The 25,273-nt window shown below is 35.5% G+C and overlaps 1 protein-coding gene across 1 annotated transcript in view; it reads left to right on the top strand.

Annotated features, from left to right (window-relative positions):
* Window positions 1-1,347: 1,347 nt before the first annotated feature.
* The window catches only part of LOC149812345 (nicastrin-like), a 59,723-nt gene continuing 35,797 nt past the window's right edge, over window positions 1,348-25,273 (top strand). Inside the window, exons 1-11 of the mRNA XM_089992698.1 lie at window positions 1,348-1,510; window positions 3,661-3,774; window positions 3,938-4,055; window positions 8,681-8,763; window positions 9,322-9,398; window positions 9,528-9,605; window positions 9,753-9,824; window positions 9,947-10,020; window positions 20,356-20,485; window positions 20,612-20,683; window positions 21,675-21,794. Coding sequence (XP_089848824.1) covers window positions 1,435-1,510; window positions 3,661-3,774; window positions 3,938-4,055; window positions 8,681-8,763; window positions 9,322-9,398; window positions 9,528-9,605; window positions 9,753-9,824; window positions 9,947-10,020; window positions 20,356-20,485; window positions 20,612-20,683; window positions 21,675-21,794 — 1,014 coding nt within the window. The 5' untranslated portion in view covers window positions 1,348-1,434. The remainder of the gene's footprint in view (window positions 1,511-3,660; window positions 3,775-3,937; window positions 4,056-8,680; window positions 8,764-9,321; window positions 9,399-9,527; window positions 9,606-9,752; window positions 9,825-9,946; window positions 10,021-20,355; window positions 20,486-20,611; window positions 20,684-21,674; window positions 21,795-25,273) is intronic.

The raw sequence follows: 25,273 nt of genomic DNA, 5'->3' as shown, positions 1-25,273 counted from the left end.
TGTGAAAGTATGTTATTTGCGAGTGATGTTTCATAAATATTTTTATGCAAAAATATTTATTATATGCAAAATAGTATGATATTTGTGAATTTGGTGGTTTCATTTTCACCAAGATTTCACAAATAAATTTATGCAAGTTCGTGGGGTTTAAATTCGCATAAAAAGACGTGTGATTATAGATGTAAGTGGGTGTTTGACATATTAGATGGACAATACAATTTTATCGCAAAAATGCATAAATTTGCAGTTGTGAAGGGTAAAAGTATCTTAGCGATGTCGAATATTTGTGATTTTGGACATCAAAAGAATATAAAAAATTATAGGATTTTTAAGGAATTGTGTCAAATTAGCTTCATTTTCGGTTTGAAATATTAAGTTTCTAACATGAAATTAACCCGATATAAACACATTTTGCCTAAACTTTTATATCATTGTATTTATATTTTTTGTTTATATATTACATACATTTTGTATAATATTTAAACCAATATGGTTTCCAAATTATCCAAAGAAGAACATACAATTTCACTTACACTCAAGGAAAGCCTATTTCCTTTGAAAGAGCCAGTTTGAAGGGAAAGTGTTTTTTCAATGGAGGAGGTATGTGCCGATTTTCACATAAAAGTTACTTTTTTTGCATTTATTATGTGGGTCCTACTATACATTCTAGGGTGTCAACTGGTCGGGTTTGGTTCAAACTAAACCTGATTCGAGATGATGGTATTCGATTTGGGCCTGAGTCTAATTGGACCCATCATAAGAGAAACCATAACTGGATCCCATAAAGATTGCTTGAACCGGACCCAATAAAATAATATTTTTATTATTAATTTTATATTGAAAAATTATGAATCTTAATCGTTGGTATGCAATTTTACAATCCATACCCGAATCCATATATTAATCGGACCATTTGAGATCGACCCGAATTCTAATCGGGCCTTCTTATTTAATACCAAACCCTGACCCTATAGGGTTTGGTTCGGGTCAAACCCGACCCATTGACACCCCCCTAGACATTAGACATGCTTGTTTCACTCTTTCTAGAAAAGCGACCTTATTTCCTATGAAAAGTCTTTTATAGGAAAGGACATGAAACAAACAGCCACAAGATTTCCCCTCAGTGTATTTTCCCAAGGACGAGACTTGTGACATTTTCTCATGTCAGACAAACAAGAGATAATTTTGTTATCATATGAGAAATTCTCATTTGTAAGATTTTCATTGAACCGACTCTGGAGTCGTTTTTTATCATCAACTTACCGTATCGGCCTTCGCCAACCCGAGTCAAATGGTCCCGAGACTCCGGACTCCCGAAGACTGTCCGGCACAAGGCGAAGACTTCTCGCTGTCTTAGTGACTCTCTCTCTCTCTGATCGAATTCGAGCGTGGAGATGCAGAGATAAGAGAGAGGGATAACGTAGCGCACCCACCATGGCATCGAAGCCCCATTGCCGTCGTCTCCTCCTCTCCCTCTTTCTTCTCCTCTCCTTCGTTCTCTCCTGCGGAGGTAGTTTCTCTTATTTCTGCGGCATCGCTCTTCCGTTCTTCAATTTTGCCCTATTTTTTCGTACGAACGATCCATCGCTACTCGCCCTAGTCGCGATGTTTTGCTCGTTTGATCAATACTCTCCGAATTTTATCCGCAACACGATTCGTGCTTTCTTCTGATGTTATGATGCATGTATAAATGAATGATTCTTGAAAATCGTTGTAAATGTGCCCGTTTTTCTTTCTGTTTCTTTTGACTGGTGGATCGTCCCGTTGGATTCCTTTGTCGTCGCCTGCAATTTCTGTAGTTGCCGTCACTTTCCGGTTATCGTTCACGAACTCGTTTGAAATAGATGAAGGAATGAACTAGCGGTGTTTACGTTGTATGCCTTATTGATAGCTGGTGTTTATCAACGACCTAGTATTAAAACTTTCTGAATTGTTAGAAGTGAGAATTGCGGGCAGAGCTTTAGCGATGATCAGAAATTCCTGATTATGAATTCAGGAATGTAAGTGAATGTGTTGATATAATTGCTTTAACAGTGCGGGCATTTTAAGTACTTCTTTCACATTTTGGCTTGTTCAGCGATTTAGTTGTTCTAAGACATTTCTGTTATTACCAGCGGGAGTAAGTTACTCTGGTTTTAGAGTGATTCTTTGCCTCTTCTGATTATGCATTATTTTTCCCTTTTTGCATCTTGTTGAAGTAAACCTTGTTCAGGTAGTTACACAGTGATGAAAAATTGGCTAATTACCCCTCTTTGTTTACGGTAACCTCTTGTTACTTTCACAATTAGTAAGTCTTTAGTAATTACAAGGAGTCCCAAATCCCAGCTGTTTAGGGAGGAGTTTTAGTCCACTTACTTTTCTATTAGGTGTTCATTTTTTTGTTTGTAAATAATGGAATCATATTAAGGTATACAATATTATACATGTGTGTGTGTGTGTGGGAGGCCGGCCAAAGATGTGTATGTTAGTTATAGCAAGTTTGCTTCACATTCTAACAAATTAAAAAATAACATGGTAATTTCAACTTTCAAGCACTAAAGTGAATGACATTTTGGAAATGCACAGTGCCTTTGAACACACTTCTGTATAGAAATTGCCAAAATGCTGATAAGAGTGAAAATTAATGCATCAAAGCATCAGACATTATGTTAACTTTGAAATTTGTGGGGATATAAATATGTGGTGGACTAGTTAATATCCATGGAAGTCAACAACTCCTTACACACATGTATTCATGTTTTACTGTTTGGAATCATTCAATAAGTTATCTTCTAGCCAATTCATCTACCTTCCTTTACCAAATACATGTATATTTCTTTTATGTACATTAGCATTTAAAACATTTTTTTTTTGAAGAATTTACAGTTTATTTGTGTTTGAATGTTTATATGGGCATATACACACACACACGGGAAAATGTAACCTTAGAAACATCCTCATATTCAAAATATTTTGTTTTGATCTCTTTGTGGGGTTTGGGCTTATGCTGAACACTGTTCTTCATCAATTATAAGATTCAAATCAATATGCGTTATAGGAGTTTGCTTGCTCTAAAAACTATGAGATGGAGATTCCATGGAAATTTATCTTTTCTTCGACATCTATTCACTGCAACAGTCTGAACTACCTCATTTTCTCTGTTCATGTTCTTCATAAACTGCTCATCTAGTGCAAATTGTATGAGAAAAGTAGTTGTGATTGGATATCCAGGACGGTTCACAAGACTCGGAAAACCTCTTCTTTCACGATTATTTTGGATATGATCATGAGGCCTTTTTTCTTTTAGGAAAGCATTGGATCTGAAGAATTCATGTCTTGTTATTGCCAGCAATCTGAATCCACTTTGTCTATTTCTGTTTTGTTATTGCCAGCAATCCGAATCCACTTTGTCTATTTATGTTTAAGCATGTAAACAAATTTTTTTGTTTGGTATTAATGGATGAATTTGATTCAATGCAAACTTTTACTATGTCCATTCTGTTGAATCAGGTTTTCCCTTTCAAATGTTTACTATGTCCATGCTATTGAGTCTTGTTTTACCGAAAAAAAGAAAGGGAAAATAAAATTGCTTTTGTTGTAACTGCTTAATATTGCATATATACATATGTTTGTTCTTGGAGGTACCTGACATCTTTTGTTCAAAATATTGAATAATTTTAGGAGAAGATAGTTCCTTAGAATCTGTACCCGATCTTGAGAATAAGATGTATGTGGTTGTTGATGGTTATCCTTGTGTACGGCTTCTAAATGTTTCTGGTGAAATTGGTTGTGCAAGTAAGTCTTCAACCCCTAAACCATTGTAATTTGCAGAATAGCTGCTATTTCAATTTTCTCGCATGTCAATTAGGTTAAAATGGATTATGAGCATGATAACCTTGCATGAGAACATATGCATGTTAACATCTATTATATAAAAAGACTTCTTCTGATTTCACAGATCCTGGTCGTGTGAAGGTTGTTGCACCAATTGTAAGGTTCAAGAATGACACATTTAGTCTGGTTTCCTCATCTGCAGTTTTGGTCTCGTCAAACGAATTGCAAGGCTTTTTTAACAGGTATCATTTTTTATTGTGATTGCAGACCTGCTTTTCTTTCTTTTATTCTTTTCTTTTTAAGTGTTTGAGGAAGGAATTTATCGATGGTGGTGCTCACCATGGTTTTTAAGGGTGTTATGTAGGCGTTAAAGGGGTATGCCTTTAAGGCCTCACACTGCTCATTGCCTTTAGGCATAAGACTCTTTGCTGGGTGGTGAAGCTTGCGCCTCCCTATCTCAGAGGCTTAGCATTATGCAAGTGGGCCTCTATGTGAGGCCCATGCCTCTTTTGGTTTTTCACTGTGATAAGCACAAAAACAGGTGCGTACAGCCTGCCTTATTGAGATTGCCTACAGCCTACTTAAGGCAAGTCCTTTTCTTTTTTTTACTGTGGTAAGCACAAAAAAGGTGCCTACTCTTTTGATATTTCCTATGTAAGGTAAGGCCTCTTTTGTTTTTTGTGTTTTTTTGAATGGAATTTAAGCTTATTCTTTTTGTTTTCTTACTGTGATAGGCACAAAAAAGGTGCCTACGTAAGGCAAGTTACCCCTTTCTTTTAATATTTACCTATTTTATCTTTTAGGATAAATCTATTTGCACCTTTTTTGCTTTCTTTTTAGATAATCATCATTTTTATTATTTTAGTTAAGTAATTTTGCACGTTTTTTGTTATTTTGTACATGCAAGTTACCTAACTAGCTATTAGTTTATTTCTTTAAAAAAAGGAAAGCCATTAGAAGCCTCTAAGTCTCTAACTACGTTTCTAATAGCATTCTTTGCCTATTACTGGAGGAGCAGCAGAAAACCTAAAAAAAGGAAAAAGTGGAATAGCTAAATGGGTGCCAATTTATGTTCTTTTATTTAGTCATGCCTTGCAATAATGATTTTTTTTGCATTTACACTAATTGTTATTTGTTTATACCATAGTCACAAATATCGGTATCGGCTATATCTCGGCAAGGCTATTTCTCGCGATATTATCAGTTTGGTGATAAATCTCGGAACTTAAAAAAAAAAAAATAACAAAAATAAGTAAGAAAATTTCATGTTTAGACAAAGAAGTACATTAATAATAAAAGAAATAAGTAAAATATGTAAAAGAAAGAAGAAAAACATATTTAAAATGTAAAAAATAAAACTAATTGATAATATCATGATATTTTACTTTTAATATCGTTTTTCTATCATATTGCGATAATATCACGATATTTTCAAAATATCGTCGGTATTTGTGACTATGGTTTATACTTTATGATTACTAAATAAGTACTCTATTTTATTAACTGTAGATTTTTTTTTATATTTTTTAAGTTTAACCTTGAGAAACATAGAGGTTTCCACCTCACTACGCCTCGAAGCTTACGTCTCTTTCATGATTTTTGAAAAATGCCTCAATAAACCTCTCGCCTTTAAAAACCTTGGTGCTCACAATTATTGTCAGTTAATCCATGTTTTTGTATTGCTGCTTGTTATTTTTCAACTGGTGGTTTGATGAGTTCATTAACTTACTTCATCAGGTGGGATTCCTGTGTTGTGTCTGCCAATTCTTCTATTTTTGTATTGATCTATCAATTAATCTTCATGAGATGAATCGTGACTTGGAGACTTTTCCATTCCTTTTCATGAGATGAATCATGATTTCATGCGCAAGATTCAAAAGAAAGAAATTGCAGAGGCTTTGAAGAAAATGAAATCAAGAAGGGCAGTTGGCCCAGATGGTATACCTATCGAGGCTTGGAAATGCTTTGGAGAGAAAGGTTTAGAATGGTTGACAAATCTTTTTAACAAAATTTGGCGGACAAATAAGATGCCTAATGAGTGGAGGAAGAGTACTTTGGTGCCTCTATATAAGAATAAGGGTGATATACAAGATTGCACAAACTATCGTGGTATAAAACTCATGATTCATACTATGAAACTTTGGGAGAGGGTGATTGAGTCTAGGTTGTCATGATATCGGAGAATCAATTTGGTTTTATGCCTAGAAGATCTACTGTGGAAGCTATACATCTTCTTAGACAACTTATTGAGAGAAATATAGAGAGGAACAAAGATTTGCATATGGTTTTTATTGATTTGGAGAAGGCTTACGATAGAGTACCTAGGGACGTTCTCTGGTGGGCAATGATGAAGAAAGGTGTTTCTCTCAAGTACATTAGTATAATTAAAGATATGTATGAAGGAGTAGTAACCAATGTCCGCACTTGTGGAGGGGTGACAACCAATTTTCCTATAACGGTTGGGTTACATCAAGGATCTGCTTTAAGCCCTTTCTTATTTGCTATAGTGATGGATGAGCTTACGAGATCAATTCAAGAAAATGTGCCGTGGTGTATGTTGTTTGCTGATGATATTGTTTTGATTGATGAGTCTAGAGCTGGGGTTAATGCTAAGTTAGAATTATGGAGACAAACATTGGAAGCAAGAGGTTTTAAGTTGAGTAAGAGTAAGACAGAATACATGGAATGTCGATTTAGTAAGCAACGAAATAAAGATGAGAGTGTAGTGAAGCTTGGTGAGCAAGAAATACCGGTGGATGATTCTTTCAAATATTTGGGATCTATCATTCAAAAGTATGGAGAAATTGATGGAGATGTAAATCATAGGATAAAGGTTGGGTGGATGAAATAGAAGAGTGCAACTGGAGTGTTGTGCGATCGTAGAATGCCATTGCGGTTGAAGGAAAAGTTTTATAGGACGACTATTAGGCCCGCTTTACTATATGGTACGGAATGTTGGGCTGCCAAGAGACATCATATTCAAAAAATGAGTGTAGCTGAGATGCGTATGCTGAGATGGATGTGTGGAAATACAATAAAAGATAAGATTCAGAACGAGGAGATACATAAGAAGGTAGGCGTTGCACCCATTGAAAATAAGATGAGAGAGAATCGTTTACGGTGGTTTGGACATATTCGACGAAGGCCTAATGATGCTCCAGTTAGAAGGATGGAGAAATGGGAAAATATATTAGTTAAAAGAGGTCGGGATAGGCCTAGGAAGACATGGATGGAGGTGATAGGAAAGGATATGAATGCTTTGAACCTCACCGAGGACATGGCATTGGATAAAAATGAATGGAGGAGAAGGATTCATGTGGAAGACCCAGAATGATTTTCTTTGTTGGTTCATATCACCGACCCCAATTGTTTTGGGATGAAGGCGTAGTTGTTGTTGTTGTTGTTGTATCAATTAATCTTCCTAGGAATCAAGGATATTATCCTGATGCCAGTTAGCAACTTGTATGATGCAGAATGCTAAAATATAGCTGGATTCTCTTTTGCTAAAGGATCTTCTTCATTCTGTTATTTCATCTCTCTCTCTCTCTCTATATATATATATATATGTATATACATCTATATCTATGTGCATGTGTGTGCTTGGAAATGCCAGTGGAAAACCATGCTGGACATGCAAATGATTCCTTGGTTTGTATAATCTCTCTGATCAATGATCATGACTGTAAATCGTCACTCTCCCTTCAAAGGCTTATCTGCTTCTTAGTCTTAAAAAGGAGAAGGACAACAACTTCGTGGGACTATACCACTTGTCTAGGGTTCTAGATTCGAACGTTTAACCTGTTAGTATGTTGTGCCCCTTAGGAAATTTGAAATCATTAGCTACTCTTTGCTGTCTCATCCATTTTAATTCTTGATTTAGAGTATATGAATAATCATCAAAATCTTCAAGTGTTAACCCATGCACCTGCCCTTCTCATTGTACTGATGAGCACCTAAAATTGCTGAAAGATGGATTGCCATTCAAGATGATAAGAGATCACTTAGAACATTTCGGATTCGTTACTGATGTTTGAAACATCACGAATACAAGAGGAGAATATAATTTTAAAGCACATGAATAAAGTGGATCCACACCAAGCTTTCTACAATGCATTTCTATGGTATGGAAATGACAGAGACAGGATGTTACTAGTGAATGCGATAAAAAATTGAGGAGTTCTTTTCACTATTTTGGGAACATTGAGACCTAGTTTTAGAATATGAAACCATGCTGGTAGGATGGCAGTGAGTGCTTGCAGGAGAACGCAAAATAAAATATTGATGTTGCTGGTGCCAAAGGTGCTGTCCCAATCTTTTGCTTGCCAAAACAACTTATCCACAGCATAGAAGACTTTGATTGAGTGATGTATTCACACATCAGAGATGCAAGCACTCGTGTATTTTCTGTCTTCTGTAAATTAGGATTTGTTTCTTTTACTCATAAAAAAAAGGAAGTTAATGGGTAGAGATGTAGTTTGAAGATTTGTGGTATCTTTCACTGTCATGGCAGCCAAGACAAGTACTTGTTTGTTTTAGCAGGCTAAGGTCTTGAGTAACAGCTTTTGAGCGGTCAATGCCTTTTACACACCATATTCACGTAACTAATGCTCACACGCATGAGATTATATTGATGAAAAATGTTGGCTTCTATGATTTCTAGTTGTTTTGCTTAGAGGGGCATGTATAAATCAGTAAGAATCTTCTCATCTTTCATTTTTTGCATTGTTGGTTGTTTTTTGCTCTAATTTTTTTTTGCAGATTCTTCTTCCATTTTCTGTACCAATTTTATCATTGTTATTTTCGTGGATTATTCTTTTCGAGGAAGAAGAAATATTAGTGACAGATTCTTTGTGTTTTTGTGGTTTAGGTTACATTCTGATGTGGACTTGGCACGAAACATAGCTGGTGTTATGATTGAATCTGATGTTGGATTTTCAAATGAAACATCCGGTTAGTTGTTTACTTTTTATTTTCATGAATATGGTTTGCTTTCACATTTGGTAGAATTATCTGAATACCATAGTCTCCAATACAAGTATTGTGATAATGTCAGATATATTCAGGAATTCTTGGCAAATCTCAATGGAAGAAAAAAGAAATAAATCATTAATTTACAAAAAAAATGCCTACTGTTAAAGATTTGTGTGATGTATCATGATATTATCATAGGAATTCCTAATCAAATGACTTCATTGATAATCTGAAAGATGCATATAGGGTTCCTTAGGCATCCAATTCTCCTAATCAACTGACTTCATTGAGAAAGTTTAAATTTTTTAGGCCTAGGGCCCAAGGCAATTTTATGATAACTTCAAGTAGGTGAAGAATTGTATCTTCATAATATTTAAACCCTAAATTTTTTATTATTGAAAATAATAATGTGAAAACTTAATTTTTGCATATATTGCTGATTATGGTTCATAATTTTGTTTTAGAAATTTTTTTGTCCATGTATTTGTGCTTGAAATTAAGTGTATGAACTCTGTAATATCTTTTCCTTTGTGGCAGGATTCTCACCAGTAGGAAAATTTCCACAAGCTGAATTTGCTCCATACAGGAATGCCACATACAATTGGAACCCTGTTGTAGGTGTCAGATGATTTGTGGTGGTCTTTTGAATTAATGATGTGCTTTCTCTGGCTTAGTAGTTCATCCTATCTTTTACATGTTAGGTGAAGCAGAATTTGCATTATGCTTGTGTATATTGATTTCAGGGGTCTGGTGTAATGTGGAACCGCTATGACTTTCCTGTGTTTTTGCTCTCCCAAAATAGCACCTTAAAACTGGAAGAGGTACTTTTTGAATTAAGATGATATGCCTAGAGTTAAGCCCCTATGCTTGTATTGATAGAAATCTCAAAAACTAACCTCATGTTATATTCAATTTATCTTTCATGACCTACCTATACTGGCTGTGGGTTGAGCCTCTTATTCATGCAGATCTCAAGAAGCGCTGAAAGGAATAATAACAAATTCCATGTAGATGTTGCAGAATTTGATGTTGTAATGCAGGTATTCTTCCTTTGTTGCTATTTACTAATATATATAAGCCATCATAATTGCTTCATATGCAGTTTTCATATTTACTGTTATGTAGCTTTGTTCTGATTTCTAATTTACTGACCTTGATTTAGACAACTAAAAGTGGGAGTCATAATTCGGAAACTTGTCTCAAAGATCAGTCTTGTCTACCATTAGGGGGATACAGGTACAATTTTCGTGGTAGTTAGCTGTTGTTATATTATATTCTCTATTTTTGCGTTCATATTCATCTTTGTTTTGATCCTTGATAAAAAAAAATCTTGCACATAAATTGGAATTGTGGCCATTATTTGTGAAAATATCATACCATGTGTTTGAAAAAGTTTCTTTTTTGTTGCCTGTCTGTTGCTTATTCAGTAAACCCTATTCCATTCCCTAGCATGTGTAACTAAGGGCCTATGTCACATGGGTGCGGGTGCGGGGATGCGACAATTTAAAAATACTTTGGGTGCGGGGGTGTGGGAGGGTATATATATAATTTTTAACAGTTAATTGTAACACTAATGAAATAAAAAGAAATTATCATATTATCAATTCATCATGCATGCAATAAATCAAATTAACAATCTACAATTCCATTCTTCATCATAAAAACTAATACCATCATTAAATCAACTTAAATATATTATGAAAACAATCAAACAACTAAAGCAGAAAAGAAGTAAATTATACTAATAAAAAAACAAACAATGCATAATTACATACCAAAAGTATATCCTACACAATGTATATGACGATGAGGTAATGATCCTAATAATTTTCTCCTTCATCATTAAATTCATCATAAGAAGGAAGAGTATGCTCAAATAAGTCCATGTTTATTATGTTGAAATCATGCTCTCCTTCTAAGTCACACTCCTCTAGGTTTACATCCCAAAATTCGGATGATCCTTGTATGCATTACAAACTCAATTTGAAAATGTTAAATACTTACACATTTAAATGAAAAAACTAAGAAATAGTCAAATAACTAAGAGAGCAATTAGTACTTATATTTTTCATTGGTTCGTGAAAGTTATCGAAGATTTGGATGAACATAGACTAAATCCTCTGCACGCTTGTTGGTGAGTTTATTTCTCTTCATGTTGTGGATTTGAGCATATGTGCTCCAATTTCTTTCACAACAAGATGAACTAGCAGACTGAGACAACAATCTCAATGCAAGACGTTGGGGAATAGGTGTTTCTGATCCATATGTTGACCACCATGTGATAGGATCTATATTCTCTTACTCTCTCACTATTAACGCTTGTCCATATAACATCGAAAATAAAAAATTTCAAACTTTTGTGTGACTTGATTTATAATATATGATTATCGATAAAGTCTTGCCATACACATATTTCTATGCTTTAATAGCTCTGAGTCTAAATTTGGAGGGACACGACCAACACTTCTTTGCATAATATTTGGAATTGAGAGAATATGTCATGCAATGCAAATGAGTGTTGCTCTTATTCCATATTTTGACTAAAATTGAATGTATATGATTAAAAAATTCTAAATCATCCGATGCAAGATTTTTTTTCTCATATTTGAAAACTATAATTTGTATTTTTTCAATCATATTATCCTACATTTCATAAACTTTGTGAAGCATGGGCTCATTCTTGTCAACTTTTTTCAGCATTTCTCAAATAGGTTGTGTAAACTCAAGGAATTTTACAACTCTATCCCCAAACTCATACTCAATAATGGATTTCTTAATTTCTTGAGTCTTGATAACATCATCAACACGATAAAATGTTCAATTCTCACCTGTCACCATGTTAACCAAAGCATTTTTGACTTTCTTAATTCTTTTCACCATCACAATGATGGACACAAAACGTGTTTCAGCAACCTTCATCAATTTCAAATCAGAATGCCTATTAAATATGACATTATCTTGATGGTGGTTGACAACAAAATTCCTAATGCTTTTGATATTATTTTCTAATTCTTTAATCCATGAATATAAAGTATATGTTGGTGATTTTTCTTCTTTTTTGGGGTTGCAGATGCTCTTGAGGGTCAGATTTAAGCTGTGTGCTATACAAGGAGCCAAAAAAAATATAAGAATACTCACTCTCTAAACTCAATTCTGCACTTTTACAAATTGGAGCTTTGTCTGTGATGATTTGCACTACTTTCTGATCACTCACTTCTTTTATTACTTCTATAAACAACTCATTCAAATACTCAACATTTTTATATTGCTTAGATGCATAAACTGTTTTCAAGAATACTGAGCCACTAAGCGAAGAAACAATAAAATTAATCACTGGCCGCCTTTGAATATCTGTCCACCCATCAGAAACAATGAAAATTCCATTTTGTTCTCATGAAAATTTCTTAATCTTTAGCAATCTCTTAACATTTGTCCTCTCTTCTGAAGAATTGTTATTCGTAGTTTTTCTGAGCTTAGAGGTACATAACAACTCAAGTTACAATTTGCCTGTGAAATAATTAAATCCTTCCAATAAAGATTTTTAGCTGCATTAAATGGAAGTGAACTAGAATAAAAATACTTCTATACTTTTCTATCCGTCTCTTCCCTTCCATATGTATTGAATGATGTTTGTATCGTTCCTCTTCCTGTAACTCTTATATCCACCTTTTTTTTTTCATATTCTTGGTGGCTTAAAAAGGATACACTAATTGCACAAAAAATACTTATTGTCTTCCTCTTCTCATATTCATCTTGTATTTTCGCATTGACTCATCAACTCTTTTGCATCCTGAAATGCCATGTCTTGATATCTTTAACAAATGAGCCTTAACTCTTGTGTACGACCCAATATAATTTTTCTTATAAAGCTTGCATCAAAATCTCTTATTTTCACCACCTCCTCCAGCTTTTTCAAGCTTATCTACATGTGCCCATAGTGATCTCCCATCATCACATGATGCAACCAACAAACTAGAATCAATACTCCCACTAACAATAAAACTTACTTGTGGGGATAAGGATGACACAAATTTTTTCCCTTTGTTTGTGAGTCCTTTCCCTTTATCCGTCATTTTCGTCCTTAAAACAAAAAAATATTATATTAAAATAAAATTTATATCAGGTTCGACAGAGAAGGGATGAGTTCGATAACCCAGGGATGGGAGCCAAACCCCGCCTAGGGTGTTGAAAGCCGAACCCAGCCTAACAGGGTTGGGTTCAATAGCCTAGGGTGCTAGGAGTCGAACCCCGCCCTGCAGGGCTGGGTTAGAGAAAGAGAGAGACCTTGCAGTCGCCAGAGGAGAGGAGAGCTCGGGTTGAAGGAGAGGAGTCTGTTGGAGGAGAAGAGTAGGAGAGGAGAAAGGGAGGCGTCGAGGTCAGTGCTGGGAACCGAACCTAGCCCTACAGGGCTCAGTTTGACAACGAGAGAGAGAGAGAGAGAGAGAGAGAGAGAGAGAGAGAGAGAGAGAGAGAGAGAGAGAGAGAGAGAGAGACCTTGCAGTCATCGGAGGAAGAGGAGAGCTTGGGTTGAAGGAGAGGAGGAAAAGAGTAGGAGAGGCTTTAGGGTTAGTTTTTTGCCCCAATCCCCCGCCCAACCCCTTTCATTATTTTTTTTCGGGTCCAGGCCAGGACAATTATGACCTTGGGTGCATTGACCGCACCTAAGGTCAGTTTGACCTCACCGGTTGCCGCACCCGAGTTGTGTCGCATCGACGTGGGTGCAACACCCTGTTGGCCGACTCCTTGTGACATAGCTAAGGGCTAGTTTCTAGGTGTTGAAGGTCATTGCTTGTGTGAATATTGTCTCATTGCATCACTTGGGTGATGCCAGATTTTTGTTTAGATCTTTTCTCAGAAATCTCTTAAGATAATGATACTTCTTTTTTTTGTTTTTTAAGGGGGAGAAGTCTTGTAGGTTTAAACTAATAGATAGTCTAACAACCCCATTTAATGTTCCTTTTGTTGCAACTGTGCTTTAAAAGTTGCTGTAAATCGATTGCTTGGAAGCTCACTCATTTGCTAATGTATTGTAATGAAACAATAAGGTGCACAATACAAAGGGCCATAAAGGGAAATACAATGGAGATGTGCACACTCACAAAGCTACTAAGGGCATCACACATAAGCCACTGTGGGCAAATACAAGAGCTCAAGAGCACACAAGCCACAAAGGTCAACTCACAATATAAAAATATTATTTTATTAAATATAAAATGCTCAAGAGAAGTATAGGAAAACAAAGGGGTTTAAACCCCTATATATACAGCCAAAGAGAGGAGAGACTAGCTAGTTAGCCGTTAGGCTATCCCAGCGGCTAGCAAAAAATGACAAAAATGACCTTACAAGGGCATACAAAATACAAAAAAGAAAGAAAGAAAAGAGAAAATTATTACAATAAAACGTAAAATACATTCTAAATTACACACACACACACACACACACACACATATATATATATATATATATATATATATATATATATATATATATGAGAAAGGGGATGGTCCTACCTTTTTTTTGTTAGGTCCCATTAGGACCCTTTAAATATCATACTTTCAAGCATTTTTTCTTGATCTGAACCGTTAGATGTGTTTATCATTGCTTATTTACTAAGAAAAAAGCTTTCTCTCAAATTATATTGATGTAAAAATGTAAATATTTTATCATCAAATTTTAGTATAATATTAACCATTGATTTTTTACCTCTTTAAAATATACATCTAAGCATAAAAAAACTTAATCAAATATTTGCTCCCTATTGAGTAAACAATGATCAACACATCTAATGGTATAGATCGAGCAAAAAATACTTGAAAGTATGATTTTTAGAAGGTCCTAACGAGATCTAACAAAAAAAGAGGTAGGACCATCCCCGTTCTCTTATATATATATATATATATATATATATATATAACACCCTAAGTCACACGGACTCGGCTAAGGAGGCGCCACACCCGAGTCGACACGCCCCGACATGGGTGCAGCTTCGGACACGGGCCAGACTCGATCAATGACGAGTTAGACTCGGTCAACGCACCTGGACCGAGTCCGTCCACATTTTGGACTCGGTCAACTTTGACTGAATCTATTTTTGTCCATTTTTAGGACAAAAAATGTATAAAAACTAAAAAAAAATATCTTTTATATATTTAAAAAAAAAATATATATACTTCTGTCTTTAGCGCTAAAGACTGTGCAACAACACAGTCTTTAGATATATTTAAATATATATATATATATATATATATATATATATATATATATATATATATATATATATATATATATATATATATATATATATATATATATATACCCGTGTCCCCGTGTCCAAATTTTTTGAAATTGAGCTGCACCCGTGTCGCACCCGCACCCTCACTCATGTGACATAGATAACACCCCTCTCAAACTAATGGTGTGATCATCAAAAGTTTGTTGTGGAAAGAAAAACGAGACAGTGACAACACTTTGTTGAAGAAATCGACAATTTGGTAATCAAATGTCACATATGGCAGGTCAATAGTTTCCTTGAGAAATTCTTCACGAACATAGTGACAGTCTATCTCTATGTGCTTAGTATGCTTGTGGAAGGTGTGATTGCTTGCATTCTAGATAGTGCTTTTGGTATCGCAACACATCTTCGATGGTGTAGAGATGTTGACGCCCATATCCTTTAAAAGACTTCTCAACCATATTATATCCATGGTTGTGGTTGCCATCGCCCGATACTCCACTTCAATGAAAGAAAACATCTTTTGTTGCTTCTTATACTTTCAAGAAACGAGAGAATCACTTAAGAGCACACAATAACCTGCAGTTGGAATTCGTTCATTAAGATTGCCTCCCCAATCAGAATCATTATAAGCAATTAAATTTAAGGATGAGGAAGGGTATAGAAAAAGCCCTTTGGTTATGGTACCCTTAAAATATCTGATGATTCTCATGACACTCGTGGACTGTGACAGGCACATGCTGAAATTGCCTAGCACTGTGAACTGCATGGGCTGTCAGGTCGAGTGATAGATAAATATTTGAGCGATCCAATCAACTGACGATAAGGAGTGGGGTCCTTTAAAGGAGTTTCATCATTGACCCTCATTTTAGTATTGACGACTTCAAGGGTATCTACCACCTTATCATATGCCAGACATGATCTAACAATTATTTCAGATGCTAATTTTATTTGCGATAACACATACCCTCTCGAGGAATAGGCAACCTCAATACCTAAAAAATACCTTAGAAAACCAAGGTTAGACGTATCAAAATTATTTTTAAAAATATTCTTAATGTCATTAATTCCTTTTGTGATAATCATATCATCAACATACAACAATAAAATAATTATGCTTGTTTCTGGATTTTTAACATAAATAGCAATGTCAGTATAACAAAAAACTAATCCAATATCAATCATTACTTTGTTGAAATAATCGTACTAGGCTTTATGAACTTGTTTAAGACCATAAAATGCTTTCTTAAGTTTGAGAACCTTACCTTTCTCAACATCAAACTCGGAAGGGGGATCCATGTACACCTCTTCACCAAGGTCACCATTAAGAAATGCATTCTTAACATCTAACTGATAAATTATTCATTGTTTAATAAAGACATTTAAAGTTCTAACATTAGTCATCTTAGCCATAGGGGCAAATGTCTTTTCATAGTTAATCCCATATTCCTGTGAGTATCCTCTGACAACTAATCTAGCCTTATATATTTCTAGGGAGTCAACACTCTTGGTTAAATATTAAATACCCATCTACGTTCTATTGTCTTCTTTCCTAAAGTAGTCACAATTTCTCAAGTTTTGGCTTTATGAAAGGCCTCTAACTCTAGTTTCATAGCATCTATCCATTGAGGTTGATCCTTAGTTTCATTATAATTGCATGGTTCATAAAAAGAGTGGATGATCATTAGGCAAGATCTATAACTAGGTGAAAAAGATTCATAGGACACAAATCTATTTCATGACTTAGAAATAGGTTCGGATCTTTTAGGGCTAGGTTCTTCTAAGTTTTGGTATTGAAAGTATTTATCAAGCGCACATGGATGATCCTCCTCACTATTTCTACAAGTGTAAACATAAAGTTCATGAAAAGATTCAACATTTTCTTTTGATAGGCGAAGATTCAACATTTGAATCACTAAAAATTTCATTATTTGAAACATCACCATTAGGGGCATCGATAATCATATCATCATTATCAACATGACTATTTTCCCTTAGGCAATAGGTCGAATAAGAAGGAATGATCAACATCTTCCTTGGATTTAATTTTATCAAATCCATCTACTTCTTCAAGAAAGGTCACGGTCCTCGAAACATAGAGTTTATCATTTTTCAAATCAAAACACCTATAACCTTTTTGGTTTCTCCATAACCAAGAAACACACATTCAATGGCTTTTGGTGAAAGTTTATCATTTTCGTTAAAAAGGAAAAAACATTTACACCCAAAGACTCTTAGTCTCTCAAAATTAGAAGAAATATCAAATATTTTTTCCAAAGGTGACATTGTTTAAAGAGGAACAAGGCATTCTATTTATCAAATAAATAACAACAAGAGTGGTTTTTGCCCAAAAATTTTTAGGTACATGTTTGGAGACAGACAAAGTTCTTGTTGTTTCAATAATATATTTATATTGCCTTTCAACAAGACCAATTTGTTGAGGCATTTTTGGACATGATCCTTGATGTAGAATGTCATTTTCTTTTAAATACTTTTTAAATTTGTTGGACATAAATTTTCCTCCCTAATTAGAGCAGAAAATAGAAATGTTTGATTGAAATTGTTTTTTATTGGATTATTAAATTCTTTAAAACATGAAAAAACATTCGTTTAATGCCCAAAAAAATAAATCCATACATATCTAGTGAAGTCATCTATAAAAGTAACATAATAGGAATATCCTCCTTATAGCATGATCGGACTGGTTCCCTACATATCTGAATGCAACAACTCAAAAGTTTTTTTAGAAACAAAAGTTCTATCAAAAAATGATAAAGATTTCATTTTTCCAAGGATACAATCTTTACAAACTCTTTTTCATTACAATTTTTTTTCAAAAAAGGAAAAAAAGTTAACTTCAATACACTTGGATGCCTTAGTATCTTGTGCCAAATTTAACATCCTTTTTTTAGCATAACTACAAAAAGATTTGGGAATTGACAAAAAATCTATGTAGTATAGATCTCCTCTTTTATGGCCTTGCCCAATCAGCTTTCTTGATTGAAGATCCTGCACAAAACAATCCTTAGATTTAAATGAGATCTTACACCCATGATCGACAATTTGAGAAACCGAAAGTAAATTTAAATTGAGTTTGAGAATTATTCTAACTTTTGAGACAAAGGAACTTTGTGATTCTTTAGAAGCCTTTTTTAAATTTTCAATGCCTTTGATTTTCAAAGATGTAGCATCGACGATAGACATTAGAATAAAATGAGTTGGTGTATGTATTAGAAAGGAGGGACTAGTGGAGTCATGTGAAAAGAAGCACCTAAATCTAAGATCTAAGATCTTAGAATATATGTTGAGTGGAAGATGAAGAAACCACATCACTGGTGGTGGTTGATGTAGATGACCTTAGAAATTGTTGAAGCAACTCTGCCATTTGAGCTATTGATAAGTCTTTAAGATCTCCATTCTTCTTGCTTGAGTCATCACTCTTTTTTATTGGGGAGTCTCTGACGATAGCGGCCTAATATGCTCCAGTTCATTACAAAAATGACAAACCATTTTTATAGTTCCTCCATTATTTTTGCCTCCCAAAATGTGGAGGCTTATAGGTCTTCACATTGTTTCCCGGTCTAGAAACCACAAGCACCTCATCTCCCACTTTTGTCATGCCAAGTTGAGTTTCTTCTTGGCATATTTTCTCTAGAGCCTCATTGAGAGGATGAGAAGAACAATGAAAAGAAGCGAGGATTAAGAGCCTATAGGCTCTAATAAGGTGCACAATAACAAAGGGCCACAAAGGGAAATACAATAATTAATATGTGCACACCTATGTCACAGAAGTGAGGGTGCGGATGCGAAGGTTGCATCACAGCAATTTCAAAAAGCTTGGGTGTGGGGGTGCGGATATATATGTTTGTGTGTTAGGGTTACTATAGATAAAACTTGGGTGCATGGGATAAACTTGGGTGCATGGGTGCAGATATACGAGGGTGCAATACGTATTTAAGTATATACTATAGATAAAACTGGACTCGGTTAGGGTTAACCGAGTCTAGTTTTAGATAGAAATGGACCCTGGTGTGGTTGACTACACTTGACATTGCGGAACCATGTCCAAGTGTCGCACACACATGGATGCAGGTGCGACACGAGTGCATTGACCTTTTAGAAGTGTTCCTGTTACATAGTTGCACACTCACAAAGCCACTATGGGCATTACACTTAAGCCACTATGGGCAGATACAAGAGCTCAAGAGAACACAAGCCACAAAGGGAAACACACAATATAAAAAAATATTTTTTATTAAATATAAAATGCTCAAGAGAAGCATAGGAAAACAAAGGGGTTTAAACCCTTGTATATACAGCCAAAGAGAAGAGAGACTAGCCGTTGGGCTAATCCCAACAGTTAGCTAGTTAGTGGTTAGGCTAGCCCAATGGCTAACTAGCTAGCCTTTGGGACTAGCCCAATGACTAGCTAAAACTGACAAAAATGCCCTTACAAGGGCATACACCATACAAAAAATAAAAAAGAAAGAAAAGAGAAAAAATATTAAAATAAAACCTCAAATACATTCTAAATTATATATATATATATATATATATATATATATATATATATATATTTGTGGTCTTCCAGGATAGCAGTTGGGTGATGTCTGTCTTTTACTATGATAAATATGAAATTTATTTAGCAACAATATAGTATGCTGTCTTTGTAATGGCCAAGTTACAAGTACACTTCTAAAATTGTTTAAAATGAAATCATCATTTACCAAGACTGGAGTTTGTACATTGCACACATTCTCTTCTATCCATTTCCTACCATGTGTCTAATAACACAGTAGAGGAAATAACTGAAGTGTTAGATCAGCATGACAATTAGCTGCTGGTGTGAACCAATTTTGCGGACGTGCTTAAATCTGTATTCTTTAAAAATTACTAACTCCATTAAGCATGCTGGCATGCTAATGTTAGTATCGTGTTAAAATATGTATCTCAGCTTCGAGATCTGGCTGGTTGGATTTTATGGTGGGTGTTCGATGGGGAGAGGGGAAAAGAGAATTTGAAAGACTGGCAGTCAAATTCTCATTCAGTCAATTTGATGACAACTTCCCCCCTCCAAGTCATGTTTGGTCAAATATATTACTTGCAGGGACAAATATGGATCTATGTATTGCTTTAGTTATTAATCTTGCATTCTTGCTTCCTGGAGATGAATGAACTGGCCAACAATATGACAATACTGATGGTCCAACATCATTAGGGAATCCTTGAAGCAAGAAAGCATGTTTGGTTCCTGCTATGTTTTGTGCAAGATTATTTCCTTGGTGTCATGCTTCATGTTTGTAAAATCGAGTTGCCTTATACTTTCATCTGAAGGACAGTGTTTGGTCCTCACTGCCGCCTATCAATGCTTCATCTCAAAAGGCAAAGCCTGTTGTACTTGCAATGGCATCCCAGGATTCTGCATCATTCTTCCGTGACAAAACTCTTGGAGCTGATTCCCACTTGTCTGTAAGTACTGTTGACTAATAGTAAGAATCATGTTGATGCAAATTTATCTTTTTTGATTGCTCATTTGAAAATTTTAGATCAATCTGGCAATGTGTTACTGACTTGACTTTGGTCGATAATATTCAGGGAATGATTGCTCTTTTGGCGGCAATTGATGCTCTTTCTCACGTTGATGATGCAAGTGAGTTTGGAAAGCAGGTACATATATAAATTGTTGTAGGAACCACTTAATTTTTTTCATTTTCAAGATGTTCATTATTCATTAAATAATGTTAGGCTCAAACCTGCTACTTGGCACTAGATGTTTGCAGCTTGCTAGGAACTTTAACATAATTACAAGCATACTAAAATTATGTTGATCATGTGTGATTTTGTCTATCCAGGCAACAAAGAGATGCTTACATGTGGTCATGGTTTCTTTTAGCCATGGACTCCTACACTATATGATCCTGTCCATTTTTAATTGGAAACCATTTACTAAAAAACAATTTCAAGGCAGTGTTATGAAATTGAAGGGGGACTTATGTCTGAGGGGGATGGGGTGGAGGGGATGGCAGAATGCGAAACAGTTCACTAGCTTGGGCTGGTGAATTCTGTAAATGGAAAATTGTAACCTTAAATCTCTTGTTATTCTGCCATTTATAGAACCCTCCATCCCGTTCTTCTGCACCTTAAATGCCTTGCATCTTTAATAGGCTCATATATAGAGTAATGGGTAGGTGCGAAATAATACATGCTAAATCAGTTTTTCAGGTTTTTTTTTTCATTTTATTTTTAAATTCTGACCGTACAGATGTGATCTATGTACTTGATTTTATAGGGATCATCTCTTGAAGTGTTTGATTCCGACACATGGGTGGGTTTTTATAAGGTTCGAAAAATCAATGGTCCAAAATCTTTGTAAATTTTTGAGGCTCCAAATATCAATTTTTTCATTGAAAACACATGATCCATTCCTTGTAAATCGACCATGCCCAACACATTTATGTGGTTGGAACTGTGGAAAAAACACCGGAAGGGCAGAAAGAAAAACCCATTTAGCATGTATCATTTAGCACGTATCAATTTCGCACCTACCCATTACTCTCTCTCTCTCTCTATATATATATATATAGTTTTTTCATGGAAGACTTTTTGCTTCTCCAGTTTAGCTTCTGATATTCTACTAATGCATCTTTTTTTTATGCAGCTTGCTTTTATATTTTTTACAGGTGAAGCCTGGGGATACCTTGGTAGTAGGAGGTTTCTACATGAACTAGATGCAGGTTCTCATAGCATTAATGGCTTGAACAGCTCTCTGATTGAGAAGGTATGGTTTTTTATACCAACATGTCCTGCAAGTTATTTGCTGTATTAGTAATATGTTGATCTTGGTATCTGCCTATGTTTTGAATTAATTGAAACAATGAACGAGCTAACTTCTTGTCGAAAAAAAAAGATCTAAGATATGTCCAGGGTGGGTTTGTTCATCCTTCCTATGGTGAAGCTGAGCACGTATTTTGCTTCTTTAGCATCACCATTTTCAGGTGGATGGAATCATCATGGATTAGTGGTATGTAACTACACTAGTTAGGGTCGAGACTTGCAGGGTTTAGATAAGATCCCTAGGGCCTGCTCAGGACTTGGGGAAGGTCAAAACCTAACCCAAACAGGACAATTCTTATCACTTTCTTGGCCTTCATTCTAGGTTCATTCTCAAAAGTCAAAGTGTGGGATAGGTCAGGATGGAATGGGCTCTGCCCATGCTGGTTTCCATGTCAGATGGGGTCTAGTTCGGGTCATGTTGGCTTGGGCACAAGTTGCCCAACCCATTCCATGCTGGGCACCGAAATACCCACTAGAGGCCTGATGTTCGTCCCTATATGTTGGCAACTATTGCCAGCGGTCTTTCCTTTCACAATATTCCATTTTGGGGACTGCTATGGTAGCATAACTCAAATATGGTTATTATTTTTTCCTTTCAAATCTTTGCGAGTATAGGGCTTCGTGAAAACTAATCATAACTGTATTATCAGCTTATAGTCCTGTTTCAAAACTATGCTGGTCTAAGTTTTTGTAAAAATTAAACACGGACTTATCAGTGCATAGTCCTATTTCTGTAGGTTTTTGTGCTTCAAATGGTTTTAGTTTGTTGGAACTGGACGTCAAACCTTATATGCACATCACGTAAACACATATAGTGATTCATATAATTTTAGTTAGTTGGTACTCTTCAAACCTTGTGTATTGACTGCTGAGTTGTATACAGTTGCACTTATCAAGCCCACACTTAATTTGATGATGGTATTGTTTGGCCATTGATTAAATCATATATGCATTTGTTACTTATGAGGAACAAAGATTTGCATATGGTTTTTATTGATTTGGAGAAGGCATACGATAGAGTACCTAGGGACGTTCTCTGGTGGACAATGATGAAGAAAGGTGTTTCTCTCAAGTACATTAGTATAATTAAAGATATGTATGAAGGAGTAGTAACCAATGTCCACACTTGTGGAGGGGTGACAACCAATTTTCCGATAACGGTTGGGTTACATCAAGGATCTGCTTTAAGCCCTTTCCTATTTGCGATAGTGATGGATGAGCTTACGAGATCAATTCAAGAAAATGTACCGTGGTGTATGTTGTTTGCTGAGGATATTGTTTTGATTGATGAGTCTAGAGCTGGGGTTAATGCTAAGTTAGAATTATGGAGACAGACATTGGAAGCTAGAGGTTTTAAGTTGAGTAAGAGTAAGACTGAATATATGGAATGTCGGTTTAGTAAGCAACGAAGTAGTGATGGGAGTGTCGTGAAGCTTGGTGAGCAAGAAATACCGGTGAATGATTATTTCAAATATTTGGGATCCATCATTCAAAAGTATGGAGAAATTGATGGAGATGTTAATCATAGGATAAAGGTTGGGTGGATGAAATGGAAAAGTGCAACTGGAGTGTTGTGCGATCGTAGAATGCCATTGCGGTTGAAGGGAAAGTTTTATAGGACGACTATTAGACCTGCTTTACTATATGGTACGGAATGTTGGGCTGCCAAGAGACATCATATTCAAAAAATGAGTGTAGCTGAGATGCGGATGCTTAGATGGATGTGTGGAAATACAATAAAAGATAAGATTCAGAACGAGGAGATACGTAAGAAGGTAGGTGTTGCACCCATTGAGAATAAGATGCGAGAGAATCGTTTACGGTGGTTTGGACATATTCGGCGAAGGCCTAATGATGCTCCAGTTAGAAGGTTAGAGAAATGGGAAAATATATTAGTTAAAAGAGGTCGGGGTAGGCCTAGGAAGACTTGGATGGAGATGATAGGAAAGGATATGAATGCTTTGAACCTCACCGAGGACATGGCATTGGATAGAAATGATTGGAGGAAAAGGATTCATGTGGAAGACCCAAAATGAATTTCTTTTTTGGTTCATATCGCTGACCCCAATTGTTTTGGGATGAAGGCGTAGTTGTTGTTGTTGTTGTATAAATCATGGTTTCATTGTGGAATCCATGGGGCTTAAGAGTGATTGATGTGTTTTAGATGGACTAAAATTGTGGATCCAGTGGTTGCTCAATTGTGCCTTGGTTGATTATGTTAAAATGTACATACATGTATATATTATATATATAATTTTATAATATTTTCTTTTCTTTATTCTTTTTCTTTTTTTGTTTTTTCTCTCTAGTTCAAAATGAACTAGAGCTCTAACTGGCCAACAAAATGTTGACCAGTCTTAGAGCCATTGGAGCTAGTCCAACGGCTACAAATAGAGCTAGCTCCAACGACTCTATTGAGTCTCCTTGTCTCCCTCTTCTCTCATGTATATAAGTAGGGGTTGATCCCTCTCTTCAATGGATGCTTCTTGCATTTGGTGATGAATAAAATAATATTTATTTTTAAGTCTTCTTGTGTATACCCCTTATGTGGGTTTTGGTATTGAGTGTGCCCTTTTGTGGACACTTGTTATGTTTGTTCTTTTGAATCTTTGGTGAACATATTGAGTGATTGAAAGACTTGTTTCATTACATGGTATCAGAGCAAGGTTGCTCTTGATTGTTGAGGATATCTTGTTGCCTTGTTTTCTGCATTTGTGGGAGAAAGAAGGAACTTTGTGGTGATCCAAGTGCTCGTGTGATCGTGCAGGTGCGGTTTGTTGGCTCGTGTGTTCGTGGTGGTGTGCCCATACTTCGACTCTCTTTTTCACCTATTCTCCTCTTATCTCTTTCTCTCTTCTTGTAAGAATGAATGACAATGAGAAAGTCACCATCATACCCATGAAACTCAATGACAATAACTTTGTAATGTGGTCTTCAATAATGAAGCACCACATATGGGAAAAGGGATTGTGGGGTTTAGTTGATGGTTCTGATCTGGAGCTTAAACTAGTCCTCACAAAGGTAGAAAATGAAAAAGAAGTGCCTCTTGCGGATGGTGAGAAGGCTAGGACACTAGTTACTTATGAGAAAAAGTAGAAAGAGTGGATAATGGGGCACACTAAGATTATGTCTTCGCTAATCAATTGCGTAAATATTAAAAAACGCTCTAGCCTCGCAAAGTTTGAGCATGCCAACAAAGCATGAGTATACTTCAAAAATATGTATTCCCTTAAAGACATTGCACACATGTGCAACCTACAAAACAAAGTTCAGACATTGACTAAAAAAAACAAAAGTATTAGAGAATACTACAATGAATTGTTCGAACTTTGGGAAGAATTATCCATTCTTGAGCCCAAGTGGCATTGCTCAGAAGATATAGAACTTCGACAAAAACAATTTGATGCAGAACATTTATATCAA

This window comes from Nuphar pumila, chromosome 17 (genome assembly GCF_984573655.1).
Source record: "Nuphar pumila chromosome 17, dmNupPumi1.hap1.1, whole genome shotgun sequence".
Lineage (NCBI taxonomy): Eukaryota > Viridiplantae > Streptophyta > Magnoliopsida > Nymphaeales > Nymphaeaceae > Nuphar > Nuphar pumila.
The sequence above is the reverse complement of the archived record's forward strand: the minus strand, read 5'-3'. Positions and strand labels throughout refer to the sequence as shown.